Source organism: Engraulis encrasicolus, chromosome 17 (assembly GCF_034702125.1).
Source record: "Engraulis encrasicolus isolate BLACKSEA-1 chromosome 17, IST_EnEncr_1.0, whole genome shotgun sequence".
NCBI classification, from domain to species: Eukaryota; Metazoa; Chordata; class Actinopteri; order Clupeiformes; family Engraulidae; genus Engraulis; species Engraulis encrasicolus.
In genome coordinates, this window is record NC_085873.1 from 20,411,145 (window position 1) to 20,430,285 (window position 19,141).

At 43.7% G+C, this 19,141-nt stretch overlaps 1 protein-coding gene across 1 annotated transcript in view; it reads left to right on the plus strand.

Annotated features, from left to right (window-relative positions):
• The window catches only part of LOC134467653 (NACHT, LRR and PYD domains-containing protein 1-like), a 33,450-nt gene extending 15,679 nt beyond the window's left edge, over window positions 1–17,771 (plus strand). The window contains exons 3-14 of the mRNA XM_063221492.1: window positions 657–722; window positions 1,622–1,693; window positions 1,882–3,897; window positions 4,770–4,943; window positions 5,616–5,789; window positions 7,967–8,140; window positions 9,861–10,025; window positions 10,414–11,345; window positions 11,822–12,015; window positions 12,365–12,625; window positions 12,716–12,868; window positions 16,404–17,771. Coding sequence (XP_063077562.1) covers window positions 657–722; window positions 1,622–1,693; window positions 1,882–3,897; window positions 4,770–4,943; window positions 5,616–5,789; window positions 7,967–8,140; window positions 9,861–10,025; window positions 10,414–11,345; window positions 11,822–12,015; window positions 12,365–12,625; window positions 12,716–12,868; window positions 16,404–16,676 — 4,654 coding nt within the window. The 3' untranslated portion in view covers window positions 16,677–17,771. The remainder of the gene's footprint in view (window positions 1–656; window positions 723–1,621; window positions 1,694–1,881; window positions 3,898–4,769; window positions 4,944–5,615; window positions 5,790–7,966; window positions 8,141–9,860; window positions 10,026–10,413; window positions 11,346–11,821; window positions 12,016–12,364; window positions 12,626–12,715; window positions 12,869–16,403) is intronic.
• The last annotated feature ends 1,370 nt before the right edge of the window (window positions 17,772–19,141 follow it).

A 19,141-nucleotide genomic window follows, 5' to 3' on the forward strand; every position in this document is an offset into this window, starting at 1 on the left:
AATGGAAATTATACAGTGCTTAACACATTATGGCAGCCTGGTAAATCATTTTGCATGTCAAGACTTAAACTATGACCTAGGGCCTAAATGTTTTGGGGGGTGCGATAGTTTCATGCATTCAGTGACAAAGCTTTTTGAGTGATATGACAAAGCAATTGCTAATGTACAAAAAAGCTGAGAATTGTACACAACCATATGCATGATGATGAAAGCATTTGCTAAATGCTGAAAACTACGAGAAACGTATTTTACCATGTGCACAGATAACAGCAGGAAGTCACAATTGATCAAGACGTTTTGAGAATGATTATTCTGTTGTGAGAAATGTACAAAACCAATTGAGAAATACTGTAGAACACATCTTGAAAAAATATGTTTCTTGCATTTTTCATTCAAACGAATAGGCTTTAGATGGTGTCAAACATGTGTGGTGGTAAACAAGTGAGTTAAAAAAAAAAGTGTATCGTCTGTCAAGTCAAGTATGGTAGCGGGACTGACATGGTTTGGGGATGCATGAATGCTGTGTATACTGTATATGGGAAAGGACTAGTATGACTGTATATAGAAACGTGTGTGTGCGTGTGTGTGTGAGAGAGAGACGGAGGTGTTATGTTTGCATTTGTGTAGAGCTCAAGAGACTCATGTTGTGCTTTCAGTGTCCAGTTGGGGGCATCAGACACACAAAAAATGAAAACAGAGCAGAGGGACACTGCAGAACACAGGTTTGTGTGTGTGTGTGTGTGTGTGTGTGTGTGTGTGTGTGTGTGTGTGTGTGTGTGTGTGTGTGTGTGTGTGTGTGTGTGTGTGTGTGTGTGGCATTTACTGTCAGAAATCTCTTTTAAATGAGATTTCTGACTGAAGTTGAGTGTATACATTAGGATAGGACATTAGAATGGGATGCCAAAGTCACGCCCTCCTTCTTACGGTCAATGGGGCCTAAACTCACAAAAAAGAATAAAAGCGAATAGACTGAGTCAAATACAAATCCTGACACCATTAGACACCATGTGCTCTCGATTTCACATATGATAGAAGTGAATTTTAAAGATTTGAATTGGTGCCGTAAGACTAAGACACTCATTTTCTGCATGCAATAAATGTTATTTTAGTTTTTGTGCGAGATTAGGTAACACAGGCACACAGCAAGCCCTACCGCTGCACAGTGGTTTAATTGGTTGCACATCAGACATGCAGCTTCTTGTATGAAGTCCAAATAATTGCATATTTTAGCACACACACAGCTCACGAATCGCTTGACAATTTAAGTCTACAACCACACCATTGTTTATCATCAATTCTGAGGTGAGCTACAGCGTACGTACGTATTTGTGATCTAGGGAGGTAGGGGAGTTGGATCGAAAAATGGGTTTGATCAGTCCAGTAGAGCCCAGATAACTTTTTTGATTTCTCAGGCCCCATGACTTAGGCACCCTATTGTTCAGTTCATTATGATGGAAGAAATGTTCATATTGTTCACACATATACCTACAGAACCAATACCACTTACATGGTGTTTGTGTGTGCATGGATATACCTGAAACAATAGTACTTATCATTGTGTGTGTGTGTGTGTGTGTGTGTATTGTGTAAAACTGACTGGATACTCATGTTGTGTATTCAGTGTCCAGCAGGGAGCATCGGACACACAGAACCTGACAACGGGCAAGACCAAGATAGACACTGCAGATCACAGGTGTGTGTGTGTGCGTGTGTGTGTGTGTGTGTGTGTGTGTGTGTGTGTGTGTGTGTGTGTGTGTGTGTGTGTGTGTGTGTGTGCGTGTGTGTGTGTGTGTGCAGACAGTAAAATGTGTTGTTGGCAGCATTACTTCTAGGTATAATATGCTGAGTTAAATGTAACATGATCTTCTGTTGTTGATCTAGATTGACACCAGAGGAGGCAGAGCTCAGGTCCTTTCTGAAGGAGAAGTGTCAACATCTGGTTGAAGGAGTGCCACATCAGGGAGACTCCAGACTCCTCTACGACGTATACACAGAACTCTACATCACAGAGGGGGGGAGTGCAGGGGTCAATGAAGAACATGAGGTCAGACAGATAGACAGAGCATCCTGTAGTGAAGAAGGATATGACAGACCAATCAAATGCAGTGACATGTTTAAACCCTTATGTAGAGAGAGTAGAGAAGTAGGATATGACAGACCAATTAAATACAGTGACATTTTTAAACCCTTATATATAGAGAGAGCACCCATGTCTGATGAGTCTGATGATATTGAGTCAGAGGAGGAGTATGAAAATATTGAGGGAGAGGAGGGTTCTGATGATAGTGAGGGAGAGGAGGATTCTGCTGACAGACCAATCCATTGTAGTGGCATCTTTAGACCCTTATATCCACAAAGGGGTCTTCGGCAACACAAACCCATCAGAGTAGTACTGACAAAGGGAGTGGCAGGCATTGGAAAAACCGTCTCTGTGCAGAAGTTCATTCTGGACTGGGCTGAAGGAGAAACCAATCAGGACATTCACTTCATTTTTCCTCTTCCTTTCCGAGAGCTGAACCTGATGAAGAAAATAAAACTCAGTCTGGTAGAGCTTATTCAACACTTTTTCCCACAAATTGAAGATCTGAAAGTGCTCTCCGGTTCTGAGTACAAAACTCTGTTCATTTTTGATGGTCTGGATGAGTGCAGACTTCCTCTCAATTTCTGTTCCAAGCCCAGGTGTTGTGAAGTGACAGAGCCAGCCTCAGTAGATGTACTTCTGACCAACCTCATCAATGGGAACCTACTTCCCTCTGCTCTCGTCTGGATCACCACCCGACCAGCAGCAGCTGGTCAGATCCCCCCTGAGTGCGTGGACCAGGTCACAGAAATAAGGGGGTTCAACGACCAACAAAAAGATGACTACTTCAAGAAGAGAATCAGTGATGAGAACTTGGCTATGCGAGTCATCAGACACCTGAAGTCATCCAGAAGCCTTTACATCATGTGCCACATTCCAGTTTTTGCCTGGATTTTGGCTGCTGTTGCAGAGAGAACATCAGAGAGAGGAGAAATGCCAAGGACTCTCGCTCAAATGTACACTCACTTCCTGAACATTCAGACTTGCATCAAGAAAGAGAAGTACACAGAGAGAAGAGAGACAGACGAAGAGATGGTTTTGAAACTGGGGAAACTGGCTTTCCAACAGCTGGAGAAGGGCAATCTGATCTTTTATGAGGAAGACCTAAGGGCGAGTGGCATTGATGTCACAGAAGCATCTCTGTACTCAGGATTGTGTACACAGATCTTCAGAGTGAAGGCTGGGCTGTGCCATGGGAGAGTGTTCAGCTTTGTGCATCTGACCATCCAGGAATTCCTTGCAGCATTATATGTGTTTCTCTGCTTCCGCAACAGTGCCAGAAACAAACCGCACCAACATCAACCTTCTCATCTCTCTGCTCTTTTCAGAGCTGCAACACTTGAAGACCTACACAAGACTGTAGTGGATCTGGCCTTACAGAGTCAGAACGGACACCTGGACCTTTTCCTACGCTTCCTTCTGGGCCTCTCACTGGAGTCCAATCAAAAGCTCTTAAGACACTTAAGGTCACAGATCAATAGCGAGCCACAGAGCTTAGGGCAAACAGTTCAGTATGTCAAGGATAAGATAAGACATGAGAGTGAGTCTGATAGAAAGATCAACCTGTTCTACTGTCTGAATGAGCTTAATCAGCATGCTGTAGTGGAGTGCATTGACAGGAGCTCAGGAGCTCTGTCTGTGGAGATGCTCTTACCAGGCAAGTGGATGACTAGAAAGTTTAGATTTGAGTTATCTGAAGAGCAGCGGGATGGGTTTGACCTGCAGAAGTACATAAAGACACCAGAAGAGGATCTGACTGATCTCCTCAGACCAGATGACATCCTCAAGAAGCTGATGCCAGCCCTTTCATCAGCACTGTAAGTAAACCTGGTTGTTTGTCTGTGTGTGTGTGTGTGTGGGGGGGGGGGGCAGAGAAACAGAGAGAGAACACTACTACTTACTGCGTACATCAGCAGGCAAAATGACAGAAACTGGCATTAAGTGTTTGTGTGTGTGCCTGTGTCTGTGTGTGTGGGGGTTATAACAGTGTGTATGGGAGGAGTCAAGAGGAGGAAGATGGCAGCATAGTTTTGTCGGTCCCTAAGCCCACCAACTTAATTACAATATCTGTAGAAATTTAGTCCTTAATCTAAGCAAAGTTGTAACCACAATTGAACATTATATATTGCACTTCCAATATTGCAAAAAAGGCTTCAGATGTCGTTGTCTACATCTAAATATTTCCAAGGAAAATCCTCGACCCGCATGGCTACAAGACAGACCTCGCTGACACCTGTGTGTGTTCTGTGTCCATCCAACAGGCCATTTATTCACAGCTCACCAGTGCCTCATCTTCACCTCCTCTTGCTCACAACCCTCCTCTCCACCTCTTGTGTGTGCTCACTCCCCTCCACCCCCCTTTGCTCCTCTATTCTCATCCCTCTCTCTACTCATCTATTCTCATCCCTCTCTCTACTGTCATATGGTGTGTGTGTGTGTGTGTGTGTGTGTGTGTGTGTGTGTGTGTGTGTGTGTGTGTGTGTGTGTGTGTTTTGGTACATGCATGAATTTGTTGCTGAATCTGCATATCAGGAGAATATAACTTTGTGTGTGTGCATTTGTGTGTTTGTATTTTCATGGGAAGGCCATGTGTGTATCGGCCACTCATAGCCAGTGTAAAACATGCATGTTTGTTATATGTAGAGGTAAGTGTATGTAATAATCAGATGTGCCATTATGTTTCCCCTAGGCTGGTGGGGTGTTCCCTCACAGAGAAGAGTTGTGCTGCAATAGCAGCTGCTGCCAGATCAACCTCCTGCAGTTTGAAGTGGCTACAGCTCAGTTGGAATGAGCTTCGTGATGAAGGCGTTCAGCATCTCTCAGACCTCCTCAAGAATCCTCAGTGCAAACTGGAGACACTAGAGTGAGTTTTAACACACAACAGCCGACCTGTGTGGGGGACTGTGATGGGGTTTGGTGTGTGTAATGGGAGGGATACACGTGGGTGTGTGCGCGTGTAGAGTAGAGCAGAGCACTTTCATTAATCCAGATGTCATGGTAGGGTATCATGTTGCATACACACACACTGGCAAAAAAAGTAAATATTAACATGTTCAGTAAACATAAAAAGCCAAAGTAGTACAAAATTATTGCCCGTGCCAGAAGTCCCTCAGTTAAGTAAGAATAAAAATACAAAAGCAAAGTATTTCAAGTGGCTGCAGATTGAGTGTGCAAGTATGGTGGGCTGGTTTATGCAGTCCAGTCACCAATGACAATCTCTTTCATTGTGTTTTCTGTGTGGTGTTGAAGAGCTGGATGGCCCTGGGAACAAAAGACTTCCGTAGTCAGTCGGTTCGGCAGAAGAAGGCACCGAGTCTGTAGCTGAAGAGGCTCCTCTGGTTGGCCAGAAATGGGTGCAAGGGGGTGTCTGTCATTTTTAAGTATGGAGTCCAGTCTGCTCAGTGTCCTCTTCTCAGCTGGTGTATTGGCCACTCATAGCCAGTGTACTGTGCATGTTTGTTAATGAGAGCAAGTCTGTTGTATATGTAGAGGTAAGTGTATGTAATAATCAGATGTGTCGTTCTGTTTCTCCCAGGCTGATGGGATGTTCCCTCACAGAGAAGAGTTGTGCTGCAATAGCAGCTGCTGCCAGATCAACCTCCTGCAGTTTGAAATGGCTACAGCTCAGTTGGAATGAGCTTCGTGATGAAGGCGTTCAGCATCTCTCAGACCTCCTTAAGAATCCTCAGTGCAAACTGGAGACATTAGAGTGAGTTTTAACACACAACAGCCGACCTGTGTGGGGGACTGTGATGGGGATTGAGGTGTGTGATGGGAAGGGTACACATGGAAAGTGAACTATTGCGTATGTTTCTGTGTGTTTGTGTGTGTGTGTGTGTGTGTGTACGTATGTGTATATACAATACAATTCAATACAATACAATCTGTATTTCTACAGCACAATATCACAACTAAAGTTGTCTCAAAGCGCTTTCAAAATACACACACTTTCACCCATTTACATACCAGCTCTGGAGGCTGCCGCGCGGTGCCAATTGTCCGGGGTTCGTGTGAGAAAGTGCAACATACACACACACACGCATTCATACACACACAAACATAAACACAATAACAATATCCCTAGAAAAATATGATTCTGGGAGTGTTTGTAATATAGTCTATAGGGGTGTAAAGATAACCGATTTTGGATTGGTTATCGTTATGCAACATTGAATCGCACCGAATCGACATTGAATTGCACCGAATCGCTAAATATTGTTTATGAATCGTCCCTGAATCGAATACTAAGGGGAGCGTTGGCAGGGTTTTGATGAGGTCAATTGGGAAGTTTACGATGAGAACTGCTCTACCATGATGTAGTTTAAAAAACTATCTATCTGTCTGTCTGTCTGTCTGTCTGTCTATCTATCTATCTATATCAGGGGTGTAATGATAACTAATTTTGGATCGGTTATCGTTATGCAACATTGAATCGCACCGAATCGACATTGAATCGCACCGAATCGCTAAATATTTTTTATGAATCGTCCCTGAATCGAATCGTAGCCTGTGAATCGAGATTGAATCAGATCGTTTTGTGGGTATAAGATTCACACCCCTAATAGCCTAATTAACATCAAGACTTGCCTACTAGCGCACGAAGACTGTAAGTCTCAATTTTACTTATCTGAAAGGTGTTTTCAGATCTTAACGCTGCAAGGGAGGGATCTCATGTGTCGACACTCTCAACTTGAGGTCGCGCTGTCCGTTTCTCCCATAGACAGTTGCCTTCTCTGCTAATTCTCATGTATTGTTTATTAACCCCTTAAGACGCGGCTTTATGAATTTGTTGTTACCAGTATGGTAATGACCAAGTCGTGGTGCATTACTAAAGGGCCTGTGTTGTGTCATAGTATTGTAGTGCTATGATAGTTACATTTCAATGACTATTACAGCGTGCCACTGGAGGTACGGTGCGCATTAAGGGGCTACCTCGCAGATATGCTATTCCTGTCGGCGAAAAGCTAGGATGGTCGTGATAGCTAAGAGCGTTTTCCTGAGCAGAGTAGTATTTGAATACTTTTTGAAAAAACACAACTATGGAAAAAGTAAAAAAACAAAATAAAAAAACGAGAGGAAAAGACGCGAAAAGGCGTAATATGATGATGTTAACCAGGGCTTGACACTGGCACCTGCTAAGGCCTAATATGATGATGCTAACCAGAGCTTGACACTGGCATCTGCCAAGGTAAAACTTGGCTGTGGCTAGTAACAATTTCAGTCTCACTAGCCATTAGTATTGCATTAGTATTGTTAAGGAAAAATTCTGGTTAGCAGAAAAGGTAAATGGCTAGTGACTCGGGAAACCCACTAGCCACAGTGGCCGTTGAGCAAAAAAGTAAATGTCAAGCCCACTCATCTGGTGTGTGTGTGTGTGTGTGTGTGCGCGTGTTTGTGTGAAGGCTGCTGCTGCACACACACACACACACACACAGTGGAGCAGATCTAGTATCTAGCAGTATTAGTTCCCAAACATGTATTTATGTATGCTGTGAATGCTTAATATATATAATATAATCCCCGCCCCCCAACTTCATATGTGTGTGTGTGTATGCGTGTGTTCTGTGCGTGTATTTGTGCGTGTGTGTTCTGTGTCCATCCAACAGGCCATTTATTTACAGCTCACCTGTCAGTGCCTCAGCTTTGCCTCCTCTTGCTCACAACCCTCCTCTCCACCTCTTTTGTGTGTGTGTGCTCACTCCCCTCCACCTCCGCTACTCCTCTATTCTCTGTGTGTGTGTGTGTGTGTGTTTTCATGGGAATACCACGTGTGTATTGGCCATGCATAGCCAGTATACAGTGTGTATGTCTGTTAATGAGAGCAAGTGTCTGTTATCTGGTGATGTAAGTGTGTAATAATCAGATGTGTCATTATGTGTATCCCAGGCTGGAGGATTGTTCCCTCACAGAGAAGAGTTGTGCAACAATAGCAGCTGCTGCCATATCAACCTCCTGCAGATTGAAGAGACTACAGCTCAGTGAGAATCAGTTTCATGATACAGACATTAAGCATCTCTCGGACCTTCTCAAGAATCCTCAGTGCAAACTGGAGACACTAGAGTGAGTGTTAACACACAACAATAGGGGGCACCTGCAGGGGGCACCAGTGATGGGGTTAGGGGTGTGTGATGGGAGGGATACACATGAGTAGTGACGTACTGTGTGTTTGTGTGGAGGGTGTATATGTGTGTGTGTGTTTTTTACAGTCACGTGTGTATGTGTTGTTAAGATGTACCTATGTCTTTTTTTTTAAGTGTGCGTGTGGGTGCGTGTGCTTTTCAACGTTGGGGATGTGTTCGTAATTGCTTCCAAAGAGGCTTGAGACAAGAGGGCTTACTCACGTCATGACAGCGTAGTAGGAAATGATGGCGAGGGGAGTACGGAAATGTTATTCACTGTGGAACAGGTCATAGGACAGCGTGAATGTCTGTCAGCTGTCCTTAATTACCCCCAGCAATTACTGCTGACCAACAGCTGCCGTTACTTGGCCACAAATTATCCATCATGATGTCGCCCCCACTGACCATGTGCAAGGGAGTACGAAAATGGCATCCATCGTACCCACTGACCAATGACCATGCGCAAGGGAGTTAATTTTCCATCCACGTGTCCTCAGGCAACGCCCCCGTACTACGCCATGACCAATGCATTCTCCGCCAAGAGATTGTTCTTTCTCTTGAGTTTCTTTGATTGCTTCTCATGGCAAGTGTACTGGTGAGAGCTGGTGTGTGTTTGTTTGTTTGAGTGTGTGTTTTCATGGGAAACCTGGGAAGCCCTTGTGTATTGGCCACTCATAATGAGAGGGGGAAGCCAATAGAGAGGGGGTGAAGTAGAGAGGTGTGAATCTCTTATCCTCTACTCTAGAGTTATCCTTATGGGGTGTGTGTGTGTGTGTGTGTGTGTGTGTGTGTGTGTGTGTGTGTGTGTGTGTGTGTGTGTGTGTGTGTGTGTGTGTGTGTGTGTGTGTGTGTGTGTGTGAGAGAAAAGAGTGAGTGCGCATGCACTGTTGTGTGATTAGCAAATTATATCAGAGATATCTTCTCTGTGTGTAGTTCCGAATGCCTATTTCTTCAGCATTGCAGAGGTAAGGAGGTGTGTCAGAGAAAGATGGAGATAAGATGTAGTGAAGCATTCCATCTTGAACCTGATTATCCTGATATCTGTGTGAATTGTTTTGGCTCTGGGTGATGTATTTAGAAAGAAGAAAAAAACACACGCACATCCGTCTCAAAAAGATTGGGTGCAGGACCAGCAAAAATACCATGAAAAAACTGAAAGAAAAGTCAGCAACACCAAGCTCCCGTTGCTTTTTTTAATGTGACGTTTCGGGCAGCATGCCCTGATGGTCGCAGACTTTTCTTTCAGTTTTTTCTGGGCGATGTATTCCCTTGTTCACTTCCTACACTGAGAAGGGAGATTGTAGCAGATGAAGACATCACTGTATACATTGTATTCTTAAAGTGTGTGTGTGTGTGTGTCTGTGTCTGTGTCTGTGTCTGTGATCGAAACAAAGAGAGCGATAACTGGTTAGGTACTGAAGAGTTAGTTAGTATAGCTACCCTCTTTAATCTGATTACTGTATCATCTGTGTGAATCTCTTGACCTCTTCTCTAGACTGGATCATCCTTATGGTACCTTGAGAAGGAAGATTCCAGCAGCAGCAGCAGCAGCAGCGGCCTCCAGTAACAGTGAAGGATAGAGATAAGATGTAGTGAAGAGTTTTAGTATCTCATCTTTTAACTGATTATCCTGTTATCTGTGTGAAACTTTTGCAATCTAGAGTGGGCAGTCATTCCGATGGTTCACTTCGTGTCTTGATAAGGGAGATTCCAGCAGCAGCAGCCTACAGTAGCAGCTCCCTCTCCTCAGATGATGCAGAGCTGTACCTCACACACAACACCCAGAAGCATCCAGGAGCACAGCGGTTCTCTCTTCACACTCCCACGTCAGTCTGCATCACGCGCACACACACACACACACACACACACACACACACACACACACACACACACACACAGCGATATAGGTACACAGACACAGAGCTACAGTACACACCCACACAGAGCTACAGGCATACATACACCCCCCACGCACCCATATAGGTACACAGACACAGAGCTACAGTACACATACTGTATACACACCCACCCACACTCAGCTACATGTATACGTGCATGCATGCATGCCCTAGAAGCGCACACTCTAGAAGGGCTTTTTTTTGCAACTTTAATTTTTAGAATGGCTTTTACACTAACAGTAATAATAATAAAACTATATAAATAAATAAATAAATAAATACATTATATATAACTATATATATATATGTCTTAAAGGGAAGATGGCCCCAGTGATGACACACAGAAGGGCTGTGAATGCTGTGCTGACGTTCCAGACACCAGTCACTGGGTCCTGGTGGAGCCTGACGTCTCCACAGAGAAGAGCATCTCAACCTACAGCCTGAGCTCTGCTGCAGGGAGCTATGAGTGCTCAGAGTCCAGGCTGCGTTTGTCGTGTGGTGGTCCAGTCACCCTGCAGTATCGCTTCATGGACTGGTACGTGTTCGCTGATGAGCTAGCAAACATGCAATGCAGTCCAGCGGGTCCTCTGATGGACATCAAGCTCATGTTAGGAGAGGTGAAGGATATCCACCTGCCTCATTTCCTGTGTTTAGGAGGGTGTCAGTCTGCTCTGAAAAATGTGGTGAAGGTTCTGCATCAGCAGGGTGGTGGAGTGTATCTGGAGACATGTGAGCTGAGTCGCTCCCATACCAGGCTGGTGAACCCCTCCTTCTCTATTTTTGGTAACGTTTTTTCTGACATCACTTCCTGGCTATTTGGCAACTTGGCGGTGCATGCCAAGGTGCTTGTGTACCGTCAGAGCAGCATTTCTCACCAGGAGTTCCGCTGCTACCTGTTGCCTGAGGATCCCCATCTGAAAGACAAGGTGAAGGAAGAAGAGAAGGAGTTTGGGGGTGATCGACAGCCTTGTCCGCACCCAAAGAATTCTCTTTGGATCAATAAATTCTACAGCCTGTGTGCAGATCAGTCTACTGATTGCATCCATACAATCAACCCAAATGAGCTGAAGCTGAGGTACTGTAGGGACCTCCCCGAACTCTTCCAGGTGAAGCTTCCTGAACCAGCCCCTGCCTCCCTCCACCTGCAGCTATTCAGCTCAGCCAGCAGGGGGCAGCAGGCCGTGTGGAGCGCAGAGTTCCAGACTGCCACAGTAGGCAGGCAGACCAGGAGCAGAGACCTGACAGAAGGTACACACACACACACAGCAGTAATGACAGTGAACTTTGCCATACATTATAACATCAACAGGTTTGCATCTGCAGAATGGGTGAGTGTGAGGTGAGTCATGTCAGGCTGTTGAAACCCTCCAATTAGTCCTTCACTTAAGTCTTTTCTCGTTCCTTATACCCACACATGTTCACAAACAGATGAGGCATGAAACATTTTCCACGTCTACCTCATGCAGAGGGATGTACAACTTAAAAAAGCTAGTGGAAGAGCAAGACAAATCTGAGAAGTTTAGAGGTGTTTTTTAGAGAGGCCCAGGCCTGTGTGGCTACTTCAGAGACTCAACTGTTATTCCACAAAGACCAACAGTGACTCCAGTGTTTTACTAGAGGAGCTTCAACTCAGTAATGATAGGACTCTGAGACTGATTTACACTCCATATTGCATATAGTTTAAGCGGGTAGTAACTTCTACTAAATTACCCTTTTGATCTTAGCGCAACAGGCAGTTGGGCAAGCAGAGATCGAGGAGACAGTGCCCCCTCCTCAGGGCACCGCACATGCCTCCAGCCGAGGTCTCGTCTCCACCCTCCCCCGTGGAGCTGAGCCTGCTGACACCCACACTGCTGTGGACCAGGCTATGGACCGTCAAGACGTTCAGACACCAGAGTGCTCAAGCAGAGCCCTGAAGGTCAGTAGGAGACCAACAATTGTTAGGTGTTTATTCTTGTTTTCTTTAATTCCTTTATTTGTAGGAGGCATTTAGAGGTGTAAAATAATAAGATGGCATTGTGAATATCAACATTACAATCTGTGCCATAGTGACTATAAAACCACCTCTGCACCCTGTCTAGATTTTATAATTACTAGCCATCACATCAACTAAATAGCATATGTGATCCACATGAATAATATCTAATTGCTAGTTAAATACTTGCTCAGCAATCACACCTCCTCAGCAGCCTGTCTTGATCTCATATTAAGACCGATAAGCAGAGTTCTAGGACTAACAAGACCGACTCTATCCTTCTACATGTCAGTCGAGCGCCAGGACACAGACTGTGGACCTCTTCAGTACGTTTGATGAGTTGCGGTGTAAGGAGCTGAAGCTGTTCAAGGCATATCTGTCTGAGAAGATCATGGAGGGCTGTGAGCCCATTCCCAGAGGACAGCTGAAGCTGTGTGATGAGACAGAGCTGGCCTCTAAGATGACAGAGAGATATGGGAAAGAAGGGGCTGTGAGAATGACTCTGACCATCTTGAGGAAAATGGAGCTTAACAACCTTGCCAGCACACTAGAGGTGACATTCACAGTTGTACACACACATGGTACACACAGTATTATAAGTAATATAATAACACCAACCTTGTATGTCTTGTCCCATTATTAGTGTAATAAACACATTACCAAGGATGCTTCCGGCCAAGGTCTTGTTTCTACCCCTCCCAGTGAACCGGACTCTGCTGACACCCACACTGCTGTGGACCAGGCTATGGGCCGTCAAGACGTTCAGACACCAGAGTCCTCAAGCAGAGTCCTGAAGGTCAGTATGTGCCCAACAGATGTTTTGGTGTTTATTCTGATTTTAATTTGTAGATTGGCATCTAGAATAATAATAGAAAACTAAAACTAAAGCTGTAAATTTGGCCGCCATAGTTTCCGAAAACTATTTTTGAAAACTTTTTTTTTTTTTAAACGATTTCCTTCGTATTTTCCTCCTGGACTAAATACATCCTATAGAGAAAACCATGAGTGCTTGAAAGACAGAGGGATCAAAAGCCTAGCCAAGTTGTTGTAGTTAACTTGGGTTTTGGAGCAATAAAAGACCTTCGGAGAAGGGATAGTTGGGATGAGTTTACTGACACTCCCCAGGCTTTGTTTTACAGTTGTATGATAATGAATTAGGCGACAGGCTTTCATTGACACAGCAGAGGAGACAGCGGGCTGCATATAGAAATGAATGTAATGAATGTGAATATAGACCTAAATGTGTGTTGTTCAGCCCTTTTACTGAGAGGAACTTAGTAAAACTGGCCCTGCTGTGACTGTATGACCAGCACCCCTCATGTACATTGTAGAATGTGTACGCCTATGTGTGTGGGGAAAAAGGCATAGCCTACTCTCTAAAGGTCAGATTAGACTTCTGCAACTGCGCTCGTCAAAAGTCGCGTGGGACTTTTTTTAAAATATTTATTTTTCTTCAAAATGCTACTATTACCATGTCAGAACGCTATAAAGGACTTTTTTTTTTTTAGGAAAAGCACAAAAGCACAACAAATACCTCTTAATGTATGTCCTCTACAAGTCTTCTGTTGTCCAGTCTTGCACTTTAAATGTCTGTATGAGCACTGTCTATGTCCATACTGTCTTAAGTCCATGTATAAGTACTGTCTATGTCTATACTGTCTATGTCCTTACCTAGATTAGTCTATGTCTGTATGGGAAAGCAAGAAATGTAATTTCAAATTCTTTGTATGACCAGTGCATGTAAAGAAATTGACAATAAAACCTACTTGACTTGACTTGACTTGACTTGAATGGCCACGAACCAACTTTGTATTCATGCATCTGCGAGATCTGCGAGGTCCGAGGTCTCGTCGTGAGCCTCATTTGAAATTGTGCGATTACCTTCACTACATTGTAAGCACTGCGGTCATTATTAAGCAATGTTTCTTTCTAGCCCGGTTAGGTAGGTATTTTCACACAAATTGCAAAGGCAATGTACTGGCATTTGACATACCCAGTGTGTTTTCACGAGCAGAAAATGCAAGCATGTAAAGACAGTTGTTTCTTCCGATGTGTGTTTACGGTGGGGGAAGCTATGGTAGTAAAACCGCAGGCATTGTGCCACGAGTGTTCAACTGATGCATTGTTTGTTACATAGCTTGTAGCTTTGTGTATTTACACACATTTACACACAAGGCATTAATATAGTTTTTAACAGAATACAGCTCTGCTCTCGCAAACTACCAACATTGCGCTGCCACAAGAACAAGGAAGTAGCGAGACGACCAATCATAGCGCCTTTTTGTCTGCGTCCTCCGTGTCCGTCCTTACGGATAGTTAGAATTTTTTCGAGGCGTTCGACAACGGGCGCAGAGCCTCTGCGCGGGGGGCGTGGACTCGCACAGACAGAAGACGGACGCAGAGGCTATGCGTCCGAAGCATAAATCTAGTTTTAGACCCTTTTTGTCTGTGCGTTAACAATTTCACAGTGCTCCTGAATTCTTATCTGTGCTCCTATTTTGTTTTATTATTTTTTTCATTGCATAGACCCCTGCATGAGGGACGAATGAAAAGTGTGTTGCAAACAGAAATGATTCACTGTACTGCATTTTTTTTAAATATAAATTCATTTCTCAAAACGTAAATGGCTGAAATGTAGCCCTATAGTTTCTCCATGCGCCAATGTAATACTTTACTCATTGTTTTGCCATTTTGCATTTACACCGCGTGAATTTCCAAATTTTCAACCCCCTCTCACCAAGCAAAAAATCCTGGCTGCCCCCATAGTTTCCAAAATTTCTGTGGGAAACACTGCTGCAGTTGTTACCACTAGCAGGGTTCCCACACGTCCTGGAAAACCTGGAAAACCTGGAAATTTAGAGATATGTTTTCAAGTCCTTGAATGTCCTGGAAATTCACCAAATGTCCTGGGAAAAAAATATTTTGTCCTGGATTTTTTTTCCTTCAACTTTTTCCCGATTTTGTTTGTGGTATAATTTTTACTCTTCTCCGAGTCTAGACATGACGATTCAATTTATATCCACCTATTGAATACATTATTGTCCACACACACACACAGTTTGTGTCTAAGTGTAATCAAAGATGGCAACCTGACCAGTCATATTCTTTGACTCAGTGTTGCCAAAAGTCGCTAGATGGCTTGCTGAAAAGTCGCTAGCTGATATCATGGCGTTATATATCTCTCGAAAACATGCCTAGGGTCATAATAGGCCTACAAATAGGCAGTGCTAGCACTTACTTACAAAAAATTGTAGTGCTATCTTTTTTTGGAGATCAGAGCATATCTGCAGCCCTGCTTAATAGTAGGAAATGCTTCTGACAGCAGCTCAGCGTCACTGAGGTGCTGTTTCCACGTAGCTGGATATTTTTATATGTGGATATTTTTTTCTCCTGCTTGTATTGGTTTTGCATTGGTTTTGGCCTTCCGTTTCCACGTAGCAGATATTTAAAATCCAGGTATAAAAAGCAGGAGAAAAAAATATCCTGTTTAGGGGGCTGAAACGCATTTGTTACAATGGAGGACTTTTTAATCCACATGTTGCATTTACACCTAGCAGGAGAAAAAAATACCCTGCTAAAAAAATATCCTGCTACGTGGAAGCAGCACCTGAAAAGACATGTTTTACCAAAAAGTTGCTAAATGTGGATTTTAGTCGCCAAAAGGTTAAAGGTTAAAAGGTTAAAATGAACCATTCCATCTGTTGTTTAATTTATTACTTGTCCCCTGTCGGTGTGTCGCTGTGTATGCCCAAATTGTGGGTTCGACGGAGAAAACATCCGTCCTGAATTACCAAAAAATGGTCCTGGAAATGTCCTGGAAAATGATTTTTAAATAAGTGTGGGAACCCTGCACTAGCCAATCAGCAGATGCAATGAATACTATTAATCGTATAAGTAATATTAATTACATCATATCAATCCACCTGCAGTGAATACTATGAATTACGGCTGCACGATATTAGAAAAAATATGCGATACACGATAACATGACTGTATATCGCAATATCGATATTATTCACAATACTTATACATATATTTTCCCTTCTCTACTTGCCATTCTACGCTTTATCATGTATGAAACAACTGAGAGCAATGTTTTATTTCCAACATTATTTTTAATCGGACAAAACATGGCTAATATACAGCATCAACTTAAAATGTCAACCTTTTTAATACATTTTCACCAAATTGGCTGTAATTAAAAAGTAGGTATCACGATAAAACCAACTCGCGATATCGATACATTTTCGATTTATCGTGAAGCCCTACTAAGAATACCATATGTAATATTAATTACCTTAATAAGCTTAATCATATCAATGCACCTGCAGGACAACGTGGATGTAGCAGACTTCCTCAAGAGGAAGATGTCAGATCTCATCCAGAGAGTGACCAATGTGATGCAACTGGCAGATGGGATGCTGTCTGAAGACTTGATCTCAGCAGAGCAGTACAGAGCGATTGACGCAAAGCTCACAGACCAGGACAAGATGAGATGCATCTTCGATGCCCTGCGTTCCTGTGGTCCTACACAGAGGAAGAAGTTCTTCAGTATCCTCCAGCATCTGCACCCTTCCCTCCTGCAAGAGTTGGGCTGGCGTTGAGAAGACATTCACTTCACTGATCTGCTGAAATAGTTATTTCAAGTACAGGGTATTGGTTACAGTCCCTGGAGCGGTGTAGGGTTAGGAGCCTTGCTCAAGGGCACCTCAGCCATGGAGTGAGATAGGGAGTGGACGGCTGAGATTCAAACCTGCAACCCTCTGGTGTAAAACCCCATCACCTTGACCACTAGGCCACAGCTGCCCCACTCAGTGCACTCACTTCAGTGATCTGCTATGAGAGTTGGGATGGCATTGAAATGGTTGGGAAGAAAGGCTGTGAGCCAAATACTTCCAGTGTTCCCAAATTAGCGACTTTGTCACTAGATTTAGCGACTTCTTGACGGCCCTAGCGACAAAAAACCTCATCTAGCACCTTTAGTGACTTTTTGGTGCATCTGACGACTTTTTAAAACGTGCATTTTCAGTGACAAATTCATTGTTTTTCCACATAATTCTGACTCTGCGCCGCCGTCAGAAGCATTTCCCATGGTTAAGCAGGGCTGCAGATTAGCTATGATCTCCAAAAAGTATCTAGCACCGCCTATTTCTACTGTGGACGAAGGCATATGGGCACGTTTTCTGTACATCAGCGCAATCTTCCAAGTTTCCAATGTTCCAAAGATTTCCTGTGTAAACCAATTATAGTGTGTACAGATGCACTGTGAATTACAAAGATACACACATAATGTAGCGTTTATGTACTGTACGTATATATATATATATATATATATATATATATATATGTATATATATATATATATATAGAATGTTAGGAGTCCAAGTTGGTGTCAATGGTTTGGAGTCTTGGAAAGGACATTGAAAGAGGGACCACAAATCAGTTCAAACTCAGAAAAAGTGAAGAATGATAATAAATACTTCTGACTGTATCATGTAATTCCGAATGCTTTCAATATGTTTTGTTTGAACTTCAGGATTATGGGAAGCAGAGCTCGCTTCCATCGCCATAGTGACTATGAGCTGATATTTACTTGCTGTGCAGAGACATTCAACATTTGTAAATATATATATATTCTTTAAATAAAATGTGTTAAACAAATGTGTTGTGAAGGAGTGCTTGTAAGTGTTTGGTATGTTTCTCAGTCTCATCCAAACAACTGGAATCTAAAGACTAGGTACTATGTTTATATTCAACCTGAAATAAAAATATACTTTTTCAAAGCAGTATTTTTTTTTCACATGTTGTAGGGTGAAATGTTTTGGGTTATTTTCAGAAGAGCTTTTCTTTATACACAGCCTATCCAATGCCACCAAGAAATCAAGGAGACACAATTTTCTCTCGTCTCCACATCTTTGCATTGAAATACCGCTGTTATTGCAGAGTTGTACATTGCCTGCCCTGATGTTTACCAGGCACTCATGAAACAATGTGGGGCAACTGAAAAGCTCAGTAAGCTTTGTGCTCGTTGCAGACAGTACATAAACACAAATTATGAAACCGGCCAAAAAATTAAACGCCTATAAGGAGTCAGGTCGGCTTATGCCAATTAACAAGGCCGACAGGCGGACAAAAGATGCGTCCCTCTATGCCAGTTGTTCCTCCCTCTGGGGGGGATGAAGGTGGACTTCTTCCTAAACAGCGTGATGGGTTTACCTGAGGGGTAGGTCACAAGTGGACCGGGCTGTTCACTGGTGTCTGTATTGTCCCGCTGTGTCTCTCCCTTGGGGTTGTAATCAGTCTGAAAGAATTCTTTAAGTCTCAGAGTCCGGAAGAATTTCTGGAGATCCACTATGGTGTCGAAATCATTGGTCGTGGACGTGGGCGCAAACGATAATCCCTTGTTGAGCGCAGACACACAGGTGTCCGATAGGGGTTTAGTGGAGAAATTCATGACTGTTGTCTGTTCCTGGAGCTGGACCGCTGGCCTCTTGCAAAGTCCTCTCCGCGTCCATTTATAGTGTGGTGGGGGCTTTTCCTGGGCCTGCCGCGTGCTCGACCCAACCAAAGACGCACAGAGGCGCAAAGACCCACGTCCCTTCTGCGTCCTGGCTGTCTTCCACATCAGCAGACACCGACTCCAGCGAACAATCCGGGCGCGGCCGTGGAGCGCCTTTTTTAGGCAACAACCGAGGAGACACCTACACTCACGGACGCACTCTCCAACTCCAGCCCCCTCGCGGCCGTGCACGCGGCAGGCCCAGGAAAAGTGTCACTGAAGAAGGCTCTGTGCAGCCGAAACGTCTGTCATGTCAGTCCCTGCAATGTTAAAATAAAAAGAAAACAACAAGAAAGAAGAAAAATTGAGTGTGATCCATTTCCTACTACAATTTATTTATCAGCCACGTTTCCGCGGCACCCCAGGGTGCCCGGCACCCCTGTTGAGAAACACTGGCCTATGTTATAAATGCCATGTTCGAATCCCGATTGAAACACCAATGAAGATACAGTGTGGAAATCAGTGTGCAGTGCAAGACAGCGTTGGGGTGTGTGTGTGAGAGATATCAAT